We start from the raw sequence: 19,174 nt of genomic DNA on the forward strand, positions 1-19,174 counted from the left end.
TGGAGTTGCTGTGACTGAAGATCTACTGCAAACCAGTTGTCGGCCCTTGTTGGTCCCAATGTCTTTTTGTATTTGCAGTTTGATTGGCTTGTGTTAGTTATTACTGTCCTTAGTGCAGGGTTGGTCTTAGATTGGGTGTTGTTTGCTGATCTGTGTGACTCTGTCACCATGTCCATGTGCCTTTTGTAGAGACATGCCTTGGCTTGTGCCTTGTATCTTGGTTTTTTAGTGTCAATAAAAATTTTGCTGATTCATTAAAAAATAATAAAATAAAATAGAATAGGTTACTGCTGCAGTTTCCTACTCAAATTTGTTCAGAATTAGACAAAATAAATAAAAATCTAGTGATCAATGGAACAAAACAGAAAATTCCATCTAATTAATGGGACTGTCATGTTGGTGAGGTTGTGGAAGTGCCTGTGTCCAAAGATTAGCATTGGGTCACATATTTTGTGCACATTTGAATCGGTTTTGCTAATTATATGTGAAATAGAAGTCATAAAAGCACAGCCAAAGTAGGTTGTGAAATGACATTCAAGTTGTGTGAGGTTGAAGGGATTAGTATAACCATAACCAAAGACCCCTACATTGGGCCACATCATGTGCTAATTGGATTTAGACTGGGTTCTGCTTTAACTCCTCAGTAACACTTGGCTTCATTTTCATTTAAATTTCCTTCAATTTTTAATTATTTTTTTTCTTATTTGGATTCCTGGTTTTCTTTTTCCTCCACCTAAAACAAGGAGCATTTCATTACTATAAGAGAAACGTTACAACTTAGAGCATTCACAGCAGTGTAGCTATAATACTATAATGCTAAAATTTAGCTCCAGAAACACAAAAATCACGCCGCAGCAGTGGAGGCAAAAGTTAAAATTTTAGATGATTATGAACAGTACACATCTATATATAGATGTGTACTGCTCATCAAAGCTAAAAATAAAATGTATTATTTTATTCCGGTTTTGATTAAAAAAAAGGCCACTTGCTCTCTCTCTCATTCACTCTCACCGTGCCTCTCTCTCTCTCTCTCATTCACTCTCATCTAAAATCTCTGAACTTCATCTCTCTCAATCTCACTCTCTGCTCATTGCCTCTCTGCTCAATCTCTCTCCAAGCCCAATCCTCACCGTCCGTTTCTCTCTTCCTCATCACCACCACCCACTTCCCTCCACCTCTGTCTCTCTCTCACCCACTTCGCTCTCTCTCCACCACCACAACAACCCCACCCGCCACTTCCTCACCGCTTTCTCCATCTCAAACTTCGCCGTATCATTCCCCGGCGGAGACGACAACAACAACAATGGAAACAGCGGCGGAGGTGGTAGCAGAGGAGGAGGAGGCGATGAGGGGTCGTCGGCGGAGGACAAGAACAGAGAGGAGGCTTTGATGGTGCTAGCGGAGGCTGGGAGGTCGTTGAAGAATTTGCCGAAGGACTTGGCGGCGGCGATCGAGGCCAGGAGAGTCCTCGGCACGGTGGTGTCGAGGTTTTTGGAGCTGGAGAAGTCGCCGGTGTTGCGGTGGTTGATGCAGTTCGGCGCGGTGGTTGTTATGTGATACAATTAAGGTTCGGCGCTGTTTCCACTAGCTAGCTATGATAAATTGCCAATTGGGTTTTCTGGGTTTATTTTGTTTTATGGTTTAGTTGTCAAAATCACTTCAATTTGGCCAAGTTAGCTTGTGTTTGATTTTTTTTTTTTTTTTTTTTTTATTTTTTGTGGTGATTTGTGTGGTGATTTTTGGCTAATTTGGATTTTTGGCCGTATTTGTGGGTGGTTGTTCTTGGCTTGCTAGTTGTTGTTGGGTGGTTGTGGGTGGTTCTTGGTTGGCAGTGGTAATGGATTTTGCCACTGATCGGTTTGTGATGATTTTTTTTTGGTAGTAGGATATATTATTTTATTGTAATAGATATATTATTTTATTGTAAAGTTTATATTATTTTATTATATTAGAAGCTAAAATAGATCCACTGCTACAACATGTATATAGATAAAATAGATAAAATAACTTTTGGTGGAGCTAAAAAGCTAAATTTTTAGCTCCACTGCTGCGAATGCTCATACAACAAGGAATCCTCAAACAGCACTTTCCAGAACAGGTGAGGTAAAGTACAGTCCAAAACTAAGCCAATAAAGACTGTTACATTGCCCACTTCCTTGGACCCTAGTTTTGATGAGAAGTACTATGCAAAACAGAATTCCTGCTTTTGTCTTTTATCTTGTGTCTTTATTGATTTCCATTTTTTTAGTTTTATCAATAAATAGTACATGACATCATTTTATTAAAAAAGTAAAAAATAAAGTCTACTTGAAAAAATACCTCATTAGGTTTTGGTCAATTGCAAAAACACTCAGAATTTTCAATTCTTTCTTATAACTTGTTAAAGTTTCCATATCCGTCAAATTAATCAACAGGAGTAATATCTGTTAACTCTTATGAACAGAAAAATCGTGTGACCAATGTCACAAATCACTTAATAAGTCTTCCTAATATAATTACGTGATAGTCACAAAATTTCTCTCCATAAGAAGTGACGAAAGTTAATCTCATTAAGTCAATTTGACAAATATAAAAATCTCAAAATGTTATAAAAACAAATTGAAATCTCTAAAAATGTTTTTGTAACTTACCCAAATGTCAAGGGTGTTTTGTATTTTGGCCCAAAAAAAAAGGGGGTTAGAAAGAAAGATAATGAAAACAGAAAACAGCAGATGGAAGCGCTTGGTTTAAGCTGAGGTACACGTCATATAGGTGTAACGTCTGTGTCTTTGTTTTTTAATTGAGACAGAAGTGAGGTACATAGTGCTTGGTTAGGTATCTGGTCACCCTCTGTGCTTGGCCATGGTCAATCTTAAAGACAAGAACAAGACAGAACCTTTGAAGTTCATGTCAAAGCTTCACATAACAACAAAATTTGAGGTCTGTATTGTAATGCCGGCAAGGGTCATATTCTTTTCCCTTTTTATTTTTTATTTTCTTCTGATCTAAACAGAAACTCTAATGGATAGCCTTTTGTGTATAAGACGGATAGCTTTTCGTTTTTTTCTGTAACAAATTAAAAAAAAAAAAAAAAAATTTCTCAAGAGTTTTACTCAAGAGTTTTTTATTTTTTTATTTTTTTTTATTTTTTATAAATAATCTAAATTTTAGTTTTTTTTTTTTGGTCACATATTTAACATAAAAAAAAACTACTAAAAACTATGTATTTTGATAAAGACAGAAACTAAAGAATACCCAAATAAACACTAGCACAAATTTTACGAAGGTGCTAAGGAGAGGGGAAAAAAAATAATAATAGAAGGTTGTGTGAATAAACTTGTTCAAAAGCCAAAAATGTTCTATTTCTTTTTTTAATGTAATCATATATTGTGTGGAGCCACATTGTTGGGGTAGAGAGTCTATAGACTAGAGAAGAAAGAGGGAGGAAAATAACATTAATAATGGAAATGTAAGGAGAAAGAAATGACAAAATTTAGTTACAAAATTGGTTGTAGTATAAGGTTATAACCTTACTCAATATCTTTTTTTTAGAAATGAATTTTGAGAATTCCACCATCGGATTACATCTTTTTCTTATATCCTCCATACTTACAAAATTTCTAGAAAATTAAAGATCAATAGCTATGCCCTCAATAAATTATATAAATTGCTAGTGTTTGTAGTTTAAAATTATGCATAAAATATAAGTTTATAGATCATATAGTATATAATATCCGATTGACATAAAATTTGATATATGTATTAAGAGTGTAAAGAATATGTAATTCAGCGGTTAGATTTTTAAAATATGTAATAATATTTATTTTATTGAATAAGGTTGTAACTAAGGCTACAACCAATTTTATAACTAAACTTTATCCAAAAAGAAAATGAAAATGGAGTTTGACTTACCTTCAATACTTTTTAAATAGGAATCTCATTTTGTTTTAATGATAAACTGCCACATTACCTACTAACTAAATAAAAGGTGAAGATTAAAACTCACTACCACTTGTTATTGTGTATCTAAAAAGTACTCGAAGTAAGTCAAACCTAATGAAAAGAAGCACTTATCTTATATATGTTTGGAAATGGGAAGAAATGAGAAAATATTTCCTTTGTTGGTTTGCAAAGGTCAAATGGGAGGGAAATAAAAAAGAAAAATATGCCATGAATTTGAAAGAGGAATGAAAATTATGGGCAACAATGTAATTTTAAATCAATGAAAAGTCAAATTTGTCCTACTCCAATTTTTTGATGCATTCTCTCTCCATTTCCGCCTGTTGATTGGGATCCTATCTTTTTCTTTTCCCTCACATAAGCCAAAACTGATGATTTAGTATTTATATTAAAAAAAAAATTGTTAAAAATTTCATAAAGAAAATGATGATAGATAAGTTTTATTCTATGAAAATTGATCAGTACGTATAACTTTGATTGTAGATGCCAAGTTCTTTTTTTGGATTTTTTGTTCATGTTTATAGCAAACTAGAGAAACTTTGGTATATGCATTAGAGTCTAGCATGGTTTGATAAGTCCTTTTCAAAAAGAGAAACTTTGGTATATACATTAGAGTCTAGTACAGTGTGATAAGTCCTTTTCAATGATTATTTTGTAAACATATTTATCTAAGTTATATGTATATAAGGAAGTGGTTTCTCAGTTTTTGACCAGACTATTTTTCCTTACCTATGAGACATACCAGAAATATTTATGAACTAATAGTATGGTAGATTAAACTTGGGATCTTAGAGTTTACAAATGCCCACCACTTTGATACTCATAGGAGTAACATATGTATCAAAATTGATAACTCTTCTTACCAAAAAAAAAAAAACATTGATAACTTTATATACAATATAAGTTACAACTAGCTCTTGTCTAATATAAAATTTTATATTCTTTCTCATATATCAATTTTGCTACGGTCATAACTTTTTCCAAAGTTTGTTAAAGTGGTTGGTTGTAAGTGGTGGACAATCATTTTCACATGGATCTAAAACTAACATTACTTTTATTTTCACCACTCATAATTTACCACTTCAACAAGTTGTGGAAAAAATTTGTCAATAAAGTACTCTCTCTCTCTCTCTCTCTCTCTCTGAGTATATATATATATATATATGTATGTATTTTGAATTTATCTTGTCTAGTGTATCAATACTGTAATTTCACCTCCAAAGTTTCTAGTTTCAACCTTATTTTTCATGATTATATTTTCAACTCTTCTTGGTAGAGATTTTAACTTAATTTGAAAGGGAATCGCTATATAGAATTACGAAACTTCTAAGGATTGTGCCGGAGAAAAATGTTGACAATGATTAAACTGAGTCAAAGATGTTTACCATAGACCTGAAGAGAAAGTGCATGTGAAACAAGATTTGGGCATGTGTATCAGATTTGAAGATAAAAGGGCGGATTGCGAAATGTGTGAGCTGGTTGATTGGGTTTCTATCTTTTTCTTTACCCTCACATAAACCAAAACTGATAATTTAGTGATTTATATTAAAAAATAAATTGTTAAAAATTTCATCAAGAAAATGATGATAGATAAGTTTTATTCTATAAAACTTATCATTATGCATAACTTTATTGGAGATGCCAAGTTATTTTTTTGGATTTTTTTGTACATGTTTATAGCAAAATAGAAAAAAAACTTTGGTATATTCATTAGAGTTTAGCATGATGTGATAATTCCTTTTCAAAGATTATTTTGTCAACGTATTTATCCAAATTATATGTATGTAAGGAAGTAGTGTCTCAGCCTTTAGCCAGACTATTCCTTTTTACTCATGAGACACATTAGAAATTTTTATAAACTAATAGTATGGTAGATTAAACTTAGGATCTTGGACTTTACTAATGAGCCCACCACCCTGATATCCCATGGGGGTAACTTATGTATAACTCTTATTACCAAAAGAAAAATAAATTGATAACTTTATATACCATATAAGTTATAGCTAAATTGTCTATCATAAAATTTATACTCTCTCTCTCTTTCTCATATATCAATTTTGTTACCGTCACAACTTTTTTCACAGTTTGTTGAAGTGTTCGGTTGTAAGTTGTAGACAATCATTTTCACATAAATTTAAAACTAAAATTACTTTTATTTCTACCACTCACAATTTACCACTTCAACAAATTGTGGAAAAAATTTGTCTATAAACTCTCTCTCTCTGAGTATATATATATATATATATATATATATAGAATCATAGATATGTATATTGAATCTATCTTGTCCAGTGTATCAATATTGTAATTTCGCCTCCAAAGTTTCTAGTTTCAACCTTTTTTTCCATGATTATATTTTCAACTCTTCTTGGTAGAGATTTTAACTTAATTTGAAAGGGAATTGCCCTATAGAATTATGAAACTTCTAAGGATTGTGCTGCAGAAAAATGTTGACAATAATTAAATTGAGACAAAGATGTTTACCAATTACCATAGACAGAGAAAGTGCTTGTGAAAGAAGATTTAGGCATGTGTATCAGATTTGAAGATAAATTAAACTTGGAAGAATTCCAAAGGTCCCTACACAGAGTGTGGACTTGGTGGCTTGGTGCCCAATCAAGCATCATCAAGCTGGCTTCTTTGTACAGATCTAGATAGTACCTTAGCTAGCACCCCTTTGAATATCATAACCAAATCAAAATGTGACTCTCACTCTAATTACTAATAATAATTTTGGTAAACTGCCAAATGTGCCAAGTTAAACACTAGAACTTTAATGGCCGATGGGTTAGGTAACCAAGTACATCCAATTCAATAACTATCAAAACAGCTTAGAGAAGAAGAAAAAAGTGAGCAATGCAAAACAGACAAAACAATAAATCCCAAAACAAGAGAGAGCAAGAGAGAAGGAGAGAAGGGAAAAAAGAAGTACTTTTCTTAAGCCACAGGACAGAAGCAGGTTGAATTTCCATAACCAATAAACCGTACCTAAACCTCTTGTTTTTGAAAGATACAAACAAAGGTAGATAATACCTAGCCAAAACAAAATGAAGGTAGTAAATATTACGATGAGTTGCGTGTGTATTTGTTTCTCAAAAAATATTACGATGATAAGAGATAATAAGAAGTTAGTGGCTAGGCTAGGATGTCATTTTAAAGCGGGCAAATTCAAATAATAAAGCATATATATTAATAATTAAATTAATATTTAATTACTATAGTATGTTGGAAAAATATAATTAAGGCTATAAACTAAGCAAGTGTTAAAAATTCAAGCATATTTAATTTTAGTATGAACATAAGCCAACTAAAGTTCATCATGAATAAGTTCGAGCTTGTTTATGAGATAGATGATTAACATTTTTTTTTTCTTATACATAAAAAACACCACAACAATTTTTTTAAACATATTATCAAATTCATAATAATAATAATAATTAATAATTAAATAATATTTGAAATTATATTGCTCAAGAAAATTAGATAAGAAGATTTTTGTTTATGAACTTCTAGATCGATCAACATTGTATTGTTAAAAATTATAGATAATTTTTTACTATGGAATAAACATTTATTTATCAATATTCAATAAATTATAAATAAAAATTTAATATCTATGAACATATTTATAAACTTACATAATCGAATATTAACCTTATATTAGTATGTTTTTATACATATAAACATATAATATTATGTATACTAATCTCATACTCACAAGTTTATTCGCAAACAAATTATTATATTTGAGCTTCATTTATTTACTAAATAAATGAATATAAATTTTTTTTTTCTAAATCAAACCGAAATTTTCCATTAATTGTTCGATGCATTTATTGCCATATATATAGGTTGTAATCATTTCGAATAATTACAACCTATGTTCGTGATAGGACAAAAGTATTCTCATAATTTCTTCAAAAGTAACCAGACTAGTTTTCAATGAAGGAAAAAATTTAGACACATAATTAGGATATGATAACTCTAATATATGATACATGCATGGCACCTAATCAAACAATCAGCACCCCTTCACTGCTTTAAATAACAACTGTGCAATAAGTACTGATAAGTTTAATCTTGAGAGAAATAAAACCTTTTACAAATCATAAAAAGTAATTCAATAATAATAATAATTTTTTTTGAGAATCAATAATAATAAATTATTTAAAAGACAACTCATTGCATATTGAGTAATTTACCTGTGTACTAACATTTATTCAATAATTAATATCATAAAAATATACCAAAAATTTCCAATAATAGTTTCTTTATAACTTTTCGTTTTAATGATGGCGAATTACCGTTGCTTTAACTTTTAAACTCTATCAATCTACAGGTTATTATTGTTTCTCAAAAAAAAAAAAATCTCTATAGGTTATTATTACTTTTTAATCATTTAGCTCATAATTACATAAATATCCACAAAAAATAATTGTGCATGTAAGCCCAATCATCAATTAGTATATCTTATGTTTTAAAAATGTGTATTACAGCTCATAATTTAGTTTTTATTTATTATTAATTCATTAATCTGTGTCTTTAAGGTACTCATTACTGGTTTATAATAGATAGAACATAGATTTTTTTATTTTAAAAAAAATTAAAATTAAAAATGATAATGCAAAATACATTTCAAGCCTCTAATTTTACATTTGCTCAATCGAGTTCTCTAAGTTTCAATTAACATCTCTCTGTTGACTTTTGATAAATGTTTATGTTGCCGTTAAGTGTCCAAATTTTCCTTTGTTTTAATGGCACCATTTAATGGGAGTTGTCAAAATGATCTTAATTAAATGAACTTGAAATTTAAATGACTCAATTGATTGAAAATAAAATTAAAGAATTAAAATAAATTTTGATCAAATTTAAATTTAGAATTAGTAATTTACATTTTTTTCCTTCTTTTAATTATTATTATTATTTAAGGACAAACGGGACAAGTTGAGTTGGAGTAGGTAGAGTTATTGATTGCGTACTTTCACTAACTCTGCTTAATTTAGATTCTGAAAACAAGCATGCAAAGTGCCAAACATGAAATACCCATGTGAACTGTAACCAATATTAAAACAACTATCTTCTCTGCTTGTCCAATGACGAGATCAGTGGAGCCAAATGTCTGATCAATGCATGGCACTAGTGAACATGGACAGTCAGGATAGACAAGGTACGTAAAAACTATAAAGCTCCAAGGTACGTACATAATTAATTTCCAATAGTACCATGGAAAGTTCGTTAATTTTTTTGTTGATAAAACCCTTTTTTTTTTTACTGTTATGTTTTTATTAGGTCTTAAATACTAAATCTTCCTAATTAATTTGTAACAAGTGACAAACCTTCTTATAGTTAAGTACAAAACATAAAGTCAACATGTCTTTTCAATAATTAATCACATTATACGACTTTGTTAATAAAATATTTATTTTATAAAGAAATATGAATATGATGACATTATCTTGAAAACGATAGAAAAAGATTTATCATTGTTTTAGTTTTTTTTTTAATTAATTATAAATGGTTATGTTTAAAGAATGATAGGACGAGAATTCCTAATCCACTACTTCTATGCATGGGTAGACTAATATGTTCCTAAACTATATATGAGAATGATGCTCACTCTTTCTTTCTTTTTCTCTTTAATTTTTATTATATAATAGAAAGAGCCTTAAAAAACTAGGATGAAGGAGTTTTATAGCTCAATAAGTATTTAATATTTATTAGTGTTTTTAACATAAACTTCCATGATTCAAATTTTTCTTCTTCCATCATATCCAACAAATAAGAAACAAGAAACGAGCACAAAACCAATAGGCATTCATTCATTTTCAAAATATGGCAAACATAATTCCTCTTCTCTTCTTTTTACTGGATTATCTTTGTCTAGAATTTCTCTTCTCTTGATTGAACGCTTAAAATACCTCATAATTAAAAATAAAGGCTTCAAAGCTTATAATTTTGGGGTTAGCAATTCTGGATCCTCATACAAGGGGCTAGCATGCAATGGTTAGTTCTCTTTAATATTTGCATTTTTTCACGACTTTGCATAACTACAAGATTTTTTCCACTTCTAAGATAAATTATCTCATTTGTGCTTAATAATATTTGTGAAAATGCTGTGAACATAACATGACTCTACAATTCTAGCATGTTGATGGATCTTATCCTAGTAAAGTGTAGCCACTTATACATATTTGTTTGCCAATTGGTAATTCTGCTTAGGCCTCCTAAAAAATATTGTTTAGGCCAAGTAAAACCAATGTAGCACAAAATGATTGGTTTCTTATTAATGCTCAAAGCTTGATCAGTGGATATATAAAGTAATATTTGCTGGACTTCCGACATATTATCTACTAATGTCTCCATTTTTTTCCTTTTTACATTATTGACCAACCATTATCCTAATTTTATTTTTTTAGAGATAATTAAATTATATATAAATATAAAATTGTTCAGTATATTGAATAAAGTATCTCATGAAACGGTTTCATGAGACTCACATGTGTGAAACCCACATATGTTTTAAAAGAGATATCTTAACATTCGCACACAAACACTCATTTTCTCTTGTCCAATCATGCACCAAATAGATGTCTCTTAGGATGCCTTTCTAAAATTCAATACAAAATTATATGCAATCGTTAATAATTATTTTTTGCATTTGACAGATGCATACATAAGACCTATAACAAACAAATACCTACCTACTCATATATCATGACTATAATCACAGCATACATCACAAACCTTATTTCATAAGTAATATCCTCAAAAAGTCACATTCACCTTTCATTGTCATTATTTTTTAACTTTGCAAAGTTGTTTTACTTTGTTTGAGCCAACAAATTGACAATTCTTAATCCCTAAGGAATATATATATACCATATACGTTTGAAAGAAATTTTATTTGTTTGTTTGTTTGAAGTGGAAGTCAGTGAAATAAGTTTTACTATTGGGTCATGAGTGTATTGGTTGATTCTTATAAAAAAGGAAAAAAAAAATCAGTAATTCTATGTTGGTATCAAGTGTGACACATCAAAAACAAGTTGGACCTATAAAATCACATAAATGAGAGTCCCAAAAAAAAGCAAAGAACCTTGTCAAATAATAAAGGCAATCAATATAATAATAATAATAATATTAATAATAATGTCATAAGTGTTTTGAGGTCAAGTTTCTCTCTCAGTCACAACCCCCACTGATTGCGATTGCAATGCCTTAGCTTTTTAGCATTGATTATGGCCAATCATCCAAACTCACAAACTTCTCAAGTTTTTTCCCACCGAACCCAATTATTTCGAAACTAAAAAACAAAAGCAAAGTCTCTTCAATTTCAAACAAATCTGACAGACTTGCTAACGTGCACCGCTATGCGTACTGCGCACCTTCCTTTTTCCATGGATCAGAATCCATTCCCGTTACAAATAGGCAAATCGCATCAAACATAGGCGTGCGTATTACGCACCCTCCTGCGTTCTCTACCAAAAAGCACATTCGTTTTCAAAATTCGTTTTCATCTTTTTTATTTATTTCTTTCTTTGTACAAACAAAGCACACCTTGAAGGCTTGAACTATAAATTATAATATAAATATATACACAATAGGTTAAAGCTTAGACAGAATTACCTGGTAAAGTTGCCTTGACTTTAATTTTTATTTATTTTTTAATTTTTTAAAGGGTGACACTGTCTGCAATTTATTAGTTAACAGAATCATGTTTTGAATTTAATGTATATGCACCTAAAAATCTAATAACTAAGTTTTTCCACATATAATAAATTTCACAACTTTTTTAAGGTTGTAATTCATGTATAATAAAATTAATGTTAATGATGATCCAGTAATGCTGCATTAATCTTAAGATGACACCTCAAATTTTATTAAAAAAATTGTAAAATTTATTATATTTGTAGTATTGATAAATATATTTATAATACCAAATTAAACCCCACATCTTTACAAGATTTAAATAAAATAAAATAATATTTTAAAACATGTTTAATTCAAACGATAACTCATTTTAAGAGGAGAACTAAGTGAATAACATATAAGTACTGTATCTATATTTTGTCTTTTCTATTATATATGAAAATGATTTTATTATAAATCACACATACCCTATATCTTAAAATATGTTCTCATTTTTATCTAGCATATTGAAGCACCAAAACTTTATTTAGTAATTAAAAGATATGTGAATCTGTAGATTTGAAATATCTCGTATATATCATATATCCAACATATGCATCGTCACCCTTTAAATATTGTATACAGACACTATAAAAAGAAACGGATATACCATATAAATGCATAAAATAATTAAATTTTTTCTGTCCTAAAAATAGAAAACTTCATGAAAAAGACAAGACAATCTTCACAACTAGAGTATTCCAGTTTAACATTGTTAAGTCTAATTATATGAATGGTGTTTATCGAGAGAAGTTTATCTTATTGCCATTTTGACATATATTTAGTATTTACTCCAAATTTGAATATCTTAAACAAAAATTTTTTAAATTTTATTTTCAAAAAAATAAAAAAATAATAATTTAGTAATTTAATCTTTGTATTGAAAAGGTGGGAATATATAATATTAAAAAAATAATATACAAAAACAAACAGCTAATTTGTAAAATTCCCCTCCAATTTCTCTTCTCGTCCTCTTTGTCTCTTTCTTTCTTTCAGAGCGAGCTCCAGCTTGGAGCGGTTCATGGAGTCTCTCTCTCTCTCCTCGCAAACCATGGCCCAGTGGTCCTCAAGCTTCAGATAAAATGAGAGAAAAATTCACAACTGTTACTCTTCTCAGCTCTTGAATTTCCGTGAGGTCGAATTTTTTTTCTTTTGTGTTTTTTTGCGTGTTGTGGAGATAAAGAAGCATTTCTAGGGTTTTTGTGAGCTATAGTTTTGTGTGAAAAAGAATGCCGGCGAACCGATCGAAATCTGAGAAGCACGATGCGGCGGCGAAGCCGGTCCGGCGAGACCCGTACGAAGTGCTCGGTGTCTCCAAGAACTCCGCGGATCAGGAAATCAAAAGCGCTTATCGAAGAATGGCTCTCAAGTATGCTTCAATTTCTGCGTTTTCAACTCTTGTTTTAGCTCATGAAGCATTATTTCTCAGTTTGAGTTTGTGTTTGTGTTTGTGGTATTTTTTTTTTTTTTTTTTTTTTTTGAATTTGATATAAGTTCTTGTGTAATTTCTTTGAAATTTTGAGATATTTGAATGTTGAATATTATGTAATTACTAGAATTTTCAATTTTAGCTCGGTTTTTAGCTCGCGGTGAGAGAGAGAGAGAGAGAGAGAGAGAGAGAGAGTCATCAAGGACTATGCAGCTAGTGATGGCTATTCAAAGCAGTAGCTCTGTGTGAGTGCTGCTGGATTTTTTATGCTTGTACGGTGGATATGGTAGTTTTTGAGGTGCCTCTTGTGGTTGCGAGTGAGGTAAATCTAAAAGCTAAACAAGGGTTTGTTGATATTGTTTAGGAGTGTGGAAGAATGCACGTAAAGGCGGCCAATCTTGCAGTATCTATTGGGGGTTGTGGGGCGTGAATGAGAAGCCTTTATTCGGTTCAAGTAACACTTGGTTCCTTGCAGTTGTCAACTGCCCACTTGTTGTGTTTATATTGTGAAAGTGAGAGAGAGCATATAATGGTGAAGGGCTGAAACAAGTAAGGGACTCGAGATTTTGTGTTAGGAAGAATGTAGACATTGATACAGTGGATCTTGGGGTCCCATTTTCTTGGGGGAGGATGCAGGGGATGGGAATGAGAAGGGAAGTTCGATTTCACAAATTACGAAGAGTTTTGTCTCTTACTTGTCTTTAACTTGATTAGGGATGCTTGATCAGAAAAGAAGTAATTGATACATGAGCAAACCACATTCAGAAACGTTTTCTTGAGGATACATGGTGCAAAACCTCGAATTCATTGTGCCTTTTCCTCGTGTTATAGTGAAAATGAATGTCAAGTAGTGTGACATGATTATAAATGGAAGTACTGGAATGCAGTGTGAAGCTCTAAGTACTTGGGTTCATGTTCATGTGAAGGTTTATCAGTAAGTGTTGTGTCTATATAACCTCCAATAATGTTTCATGTGTGTTTATATGTGTAAGATGATGTGCAAAACATCTGTGCTTCCATTTATACTGGAGTATGCAAATAAGAAGCAAACAATTGACAATATCACAAAGCACATAATCAATGTGGGTCCTTAACTCCCTCATATTCGTCCTACAATGGTTTTATTTATTTATTTTGTTCTTATTTTTGAAAAGTTAGAGAGAACCCACCCAGATGGAAAAGAATACATGTGCTGACACTGACCCCAAAATTTTTAAGAATGAGGCTTCATTGTTGTTGTTGTGGAAAGAACCTGCTAAACAACACACTCCCTTATGAAACATCTACATTTTGTGCTCAACATGAGTGCTTTGCAAATTTTGGAGAGTCATTCGAACGATAAATTTATTGGTGTCTGAGGTTTGCCTCTTGAAGTCAATGGGTTTTTGGCCAAAGTTTTATTCTAAGGTGGATTCCGTTGATTTTTAACTAATGGTATTGGGTTATATACTTATATTTCATGTCCTCTACATTTTGTGTTGCCATTTTTTTTGCTAATATTATTCCATGGTTCCATATCAAGCTGACTTAGATTATCAAAGATACTAAAGTTGTACTATTTCAGGTACCATCCTGACAAGAATGCAAATGATCCTAAAGCAGCTGATATGTTTAAGGAGGTCACCTTTTCCTATAATATCTTGTCTGACCCAGACAAACGGCGTCAGTATGACACAGCCGGTTTTGAGGTGAGATATTAATGCTAGTTTTCAAAAATGTTAATTCTATGTGGTTCATTAAAATCGCTTGTGTTCCTGCTAGAGATGTGACTGATTCTTTGGTCCACCTTTTATTCCAAAAATTCATTATGCATGCGATCATTAAAATTCTGAGAATCCATTTTTATTCTTGGCTTAATATTCAAAACTTACATGGAACGTGGTTTCTTGTTCTTTGTCTAGGCTGTTGAATCAGAAAGCCAAGAATTGGAGCTAGACCTTTCAAGTTTAGGAACTGTGAACACCATGTTTGCTGCACTTTTTAGGTGAGTTTTGCATTTTTCATATTTCATATTTTTTAATTGTGAAAAAAAAAAATCTCATTGATTTTAACGATTTCTATGTGTTAATTTTCATTTTTACTATTTTCTAAATAACAGTAAACTTGGTGTGCCAATCAAGACCACTGTATCAGCAACAGTCTTAGAGGAGGCACTTAACAATTTGGTCACTGTTCTTCCACTACCAATGGGGCAACCTGTATCTAAGAAGGTGAGCCATTCATATTCCAGTTGAGCCTTCATTTTTTTTTTTCGTGGTCTGCTGATCTGAATTATTATTATTATTTTTTAATTAACAGGTTGAGAAGCAGTGTCCTGATTTTAATTTTTTGTTTTTAATTTCTTAACTAACAGGTTGAGAAGCAATGTGCTCACTTCTATTCTGTCAGGATAACAGAAGAGGAAGCACGATCTGGATTTGTATGTCGAGTGCAATCGTCTGACAAAAGCAAGTTCAAGGTAATAAACCTCTGGCACACATGCATTGAAAACTACATCTATTTAAATTTTATCCCTGCTTTTAAGGTTTTCTTTCTAGTCTTCTGAAGCTAAATATCTCCGTTGTGGTTAAGATTACATAGGTAACAGAAGTCAAAATGGTTTGCTTGGTGTATTTTTCAGAACATGAGATTGCATTATTTCAAACATATCAAAGCTCAGCAATTTATATTTTTATCTTAAATCTGTGTCAATGTTTTATTATTGATAATATTAACTTCTATATTTACAAATGATCCTTTAATTACTTGTTATTCTCTCCCTCTCTCTGATTTTTGGCTTTCCTAAATGATCAAGCTGTACATGGTGTACTTTCCTTGTTGCTTGCTGATAGACCACTTAAGATCACAGCCTTAGACTAGACTATTGATTTCCTAGTCTGTGTTGAAGCTTGAGCCGTATCTGTTCCATCTCTTAAGTCTTTCAAGAACGAACTTAAAAGACAATAAGTTTTGGGTCTGGTCAGTTGTTCCACAAATGAGCCTGCAGCCAGTCTATTTATGTCATTATGACCAGATACTCTGCTTTAAATTACTAAAAAAGTAGTGCCTGGATTACAGCATTAAAATACAATATTCAATCTTTCAGCTTGTGAGACGAATGTTGGGGACTTGTATTTCCCTATTTCTCACACAGGTGAGTTGGTGCTATTGTTAGCCCTTTGTCATGATTTTTAAACATGTACAATGATCTGGGAATTTCTTCTTTCAGCGCCTCAGAAAATAATCAAATTTTGGGGTCCTTTCCTGATTAGATTGTGCAGTGTGTATGACTTAGTTTCCCCTTAGTTCGATAAATTAAACCTTAAAAATCTTAGATTGTATAATTTTTATTTTATTTTATTTTAAATTTGTTTCAATCATTGACTTCAGAGTATCATAGCCTATTTTCTTTGTTTGAATTTTATAAAATACATATATGTACAATTTACTTAGTATTTAGGTAATACCATACATGTTGAGTAATTGCCTAAATAATAGTACTTTCTTTCATGGATAATCACCATTACCTAATATATTAGCCTTTTGCAGTTGTTGTATTTTGATCGGGAAGAGAATAATGGCTTAAGCCTAGCGCTGCAGGTATCACGCATCTTCTCCTTTCATTTGAGTTGGTTATGAATCATTCTCGTAATTACTAATTAGGACTCTCCATCCTAATGAGCATAGAAGTAGAGTAAAATGGTTGCTAGATGAATAGAATTGAAGTATTATGATTTTAATGGCATGATTTCAATCTTTTGGTTTTACAAGATCACATGCTTGTGTCTCATTGTTTCTGTGTAAACATAAGTTTCATCCAAATTTATGGTTTACAACTCTTGCAAATGTAGACTTTGTTTTCTCTTTAAATTTGATTGAATTTTTTTGAATAAATAACTGCATTAGTCTTGCTTTTTTCTTGAAATACTTAATCTAGCACAGAATGTTAGCATTTAATCAAAAGTTTTGATAGATGGCGATAAAGAGCTGAGTTACAGTGCCTTGTATTCAGCAGTAGCAATGCTGTATATTCACTCATGCATAGACATTGTAGGGTAACAACTATCGTGTCATTTTGGGGGATCTTTGATAATTCTTTGCAAAATTAAGTGTCATACTGTTAGATATGTCTTTTAGGACCTTACTTCTTATTAGCATCTTCTGATGCCATTTCTACTGAATATCATGCATAACATGCTATTGGTTTTGTTCAAGTTGCTTATACAAAATGTATTTCCTGTAGGAGGACAGTGCCAAAACAGGGAAGGTCACATCTGCTGGAATGTACTTTCTTGGTTTTCCTGTTTATCGGTTGGATCAAACAATGAATTCGGTGAGCTGATGATATTACAATAATATATTATTCAACTTCTAGTTTGGCTTGTCAATTCTTTTTATCTGATTTTTAGAATTGTTGTGTCACCAGGTGGCTGCTTCAAAAGATCCAGATGCTGCCTTCTTCAAAAAGTTGGATGGATTTCAGCCATGTGAAATAACTGAATTGAAGGCTGGCGACCATGTATTTGCTGTTTATGGTCAGTAATTGACAAGTAACCAGTTAAATTTTATTGTGTTTATCAATTACATAGGTATTTGGTTGAACCTGATGACCACCTTCATCTTCTGGCAAATTTATTCAAGGTGACAACTTTTTTAGAAGTGCAAGCTACACAATAGAGGCTCTCTGTGCTGCACCTTTTAAAGAAGAAAAGGAGTATCTTAGAGCTGTAGAAACTCAAATTCTAACAAAAAGAGTGGAAATATCAAAGTTTGAAACTGAATACCGAGAGGTCTGGACTTTGACATAATCAGTGCTTATGGCCTTATAAATACTTATCTTTTTCTGAATTTTCACATCAAGTGTTGACAGGTTTTGGCACAATTTACAGAGATGACCAGTAGATATGCACAGGAAATGCAAGCAGTGAGTTATTGTGAAAACTTGTTGCCTAATTAGTTTTACAGGGGGAAATGATGTTTTAGTACGTTGATAGTTTATAAGATGCACTGATCGAGTTTTTCTTGACTCTTGATGTATGTTTGTTTTGCAGATTGATGAGCTTCTCAAGCAACGGAATGAAATACATGCATCGTACACAAGTGCTCCTCCAATGAAGCGGAGTAGGAGCAAGAGCAGAGGTTCCTTCAAGGAGGCCAAAGAAGATGGCCAAGTGAAAGACAAGAAATCTACAATGAGGGATCGGCCTAAGAAGAAGAAATGGTACAATATCCACTTGAAGGTTGAAAAGAGAAAACCTTGCTGAAGAGGGTGAGAATTGTGTTATATACTTTCCTTGTTATCTGTCTTTCCATTTTGACAATGGTTTACTGTATAAATAAATTACTCTGATGTTACAGGGAAGCTAAATCATGTAGTAAGCACTCATTTTTTTTTGTTGCATTCGCTTGGCATCTTTTGAACAAAGTTGGAGGCTAAGCATTGCTGCAAGAGTGTTGATCAATGATGATTCTGGTGGAATGTTTCCATTTCTCTAGCATGCTGAGGATGACAACATCTCATTGTTATTGTAGAATTCTTTTTTTTTTTTTTCCTCATTGCCTTGGTCGTTCTCTTGTTGTTTTTCGTCAGTATCTTCGACCAGCATACCTGTAAATTGCATAATTTTATTCATGAAGTTCACTTCATCAACTTGTAGCATGGGTTGTATTTTTGGATTAAAAAAAATGAAAATATGGAAAGACATTTCCTGATGCTTCAAAGTCCCAATTAGTAAGCTATTGGATTCCATTCGACTACCCTGAATGTGTGGGGTTTAATTTACTGTAGTTTGCTTTTGCTTGTTCAGGTTCTGTGGCTCTTCAGTTAAGGTTTGATGGGTGTTTATTTTGTGGTTTCAGAAATTTTGTGACCTGGTTTACAAACAGCACAATCTATTGGCTTGAATCATGATTTCAGTAACATGACCTGCTTAGAACTATAATGCCTAGTGACTGGGCCCTTGTAATCTAAAGGTGTTCAAACTCATGCTGATTCAGTGATCCTACCTGCACAGGTAGCTGCTTGATTTTATTTATTTTTTTCTTTTTTAATAAGCCAAAAAATTATCAATTTGGGGTGCTTCACTTTATGTACCAAAACATGAAAACGGATACCAATGGTCGGTTTGGAGGGAGGGGGAG

General features: G+C 31.8%; 1 protein-coding gene across 1 annotated transcript; it reads left to right on the forward strand.

Annotated features, from left to right (window-relative positions):
* The first annotated feature begins 12,547 nt into the window (after positions 1–12,547).
* On the forward strand, positions 12,548–18,745 carry LOC112008587 (chaperone protein dnaJ 16). The gene is made up of 12 exons (XM_024040921.2): positions 12,548–12,994; positions 14,619–14,742; positions 14,956–15,038; positions 15,153–15,264; positions 15,408–15,512; positions 16,583–16,633; positions 17,277–17,366; positions 17,460–17,568; positions 17,675–17,823; positions 17,904–17,957; positions 18,085–18,302; positions 18,392–18,745. The coding sequence occupies exons 1-11, from the start codon at positions 12,855–12,857 to the stop codon at positions 18,295–18,297; spliced, it is 1,230 nt and encodes a 409-aa protein (XP_023896689.2). The 5' UTR covers positions 12,548–12,854; the 3' UTR covers positions 18,298–18,302; positions 18,392–18,745.
* Positions 18,746–19,174: the final 429 nt, after the last annotated feature.

Source organism: Quercus suber, unplaced genomic scaffold, assembly GCF_002906115.3.
Source record: "Quercus suber isolate HL8 unplaced genomic scaffold, Cork oak 2.0 scaffold_301, whole genome shotgun sequence".
In the NCBI taxonomy this organism is placed as follows: domain Eukaryota; kingdom Viridiplantae; phylum Streptophyta; class Magnoliopsida; order Fagales; family Fagaceae; genus Quercus; species Quercus suber.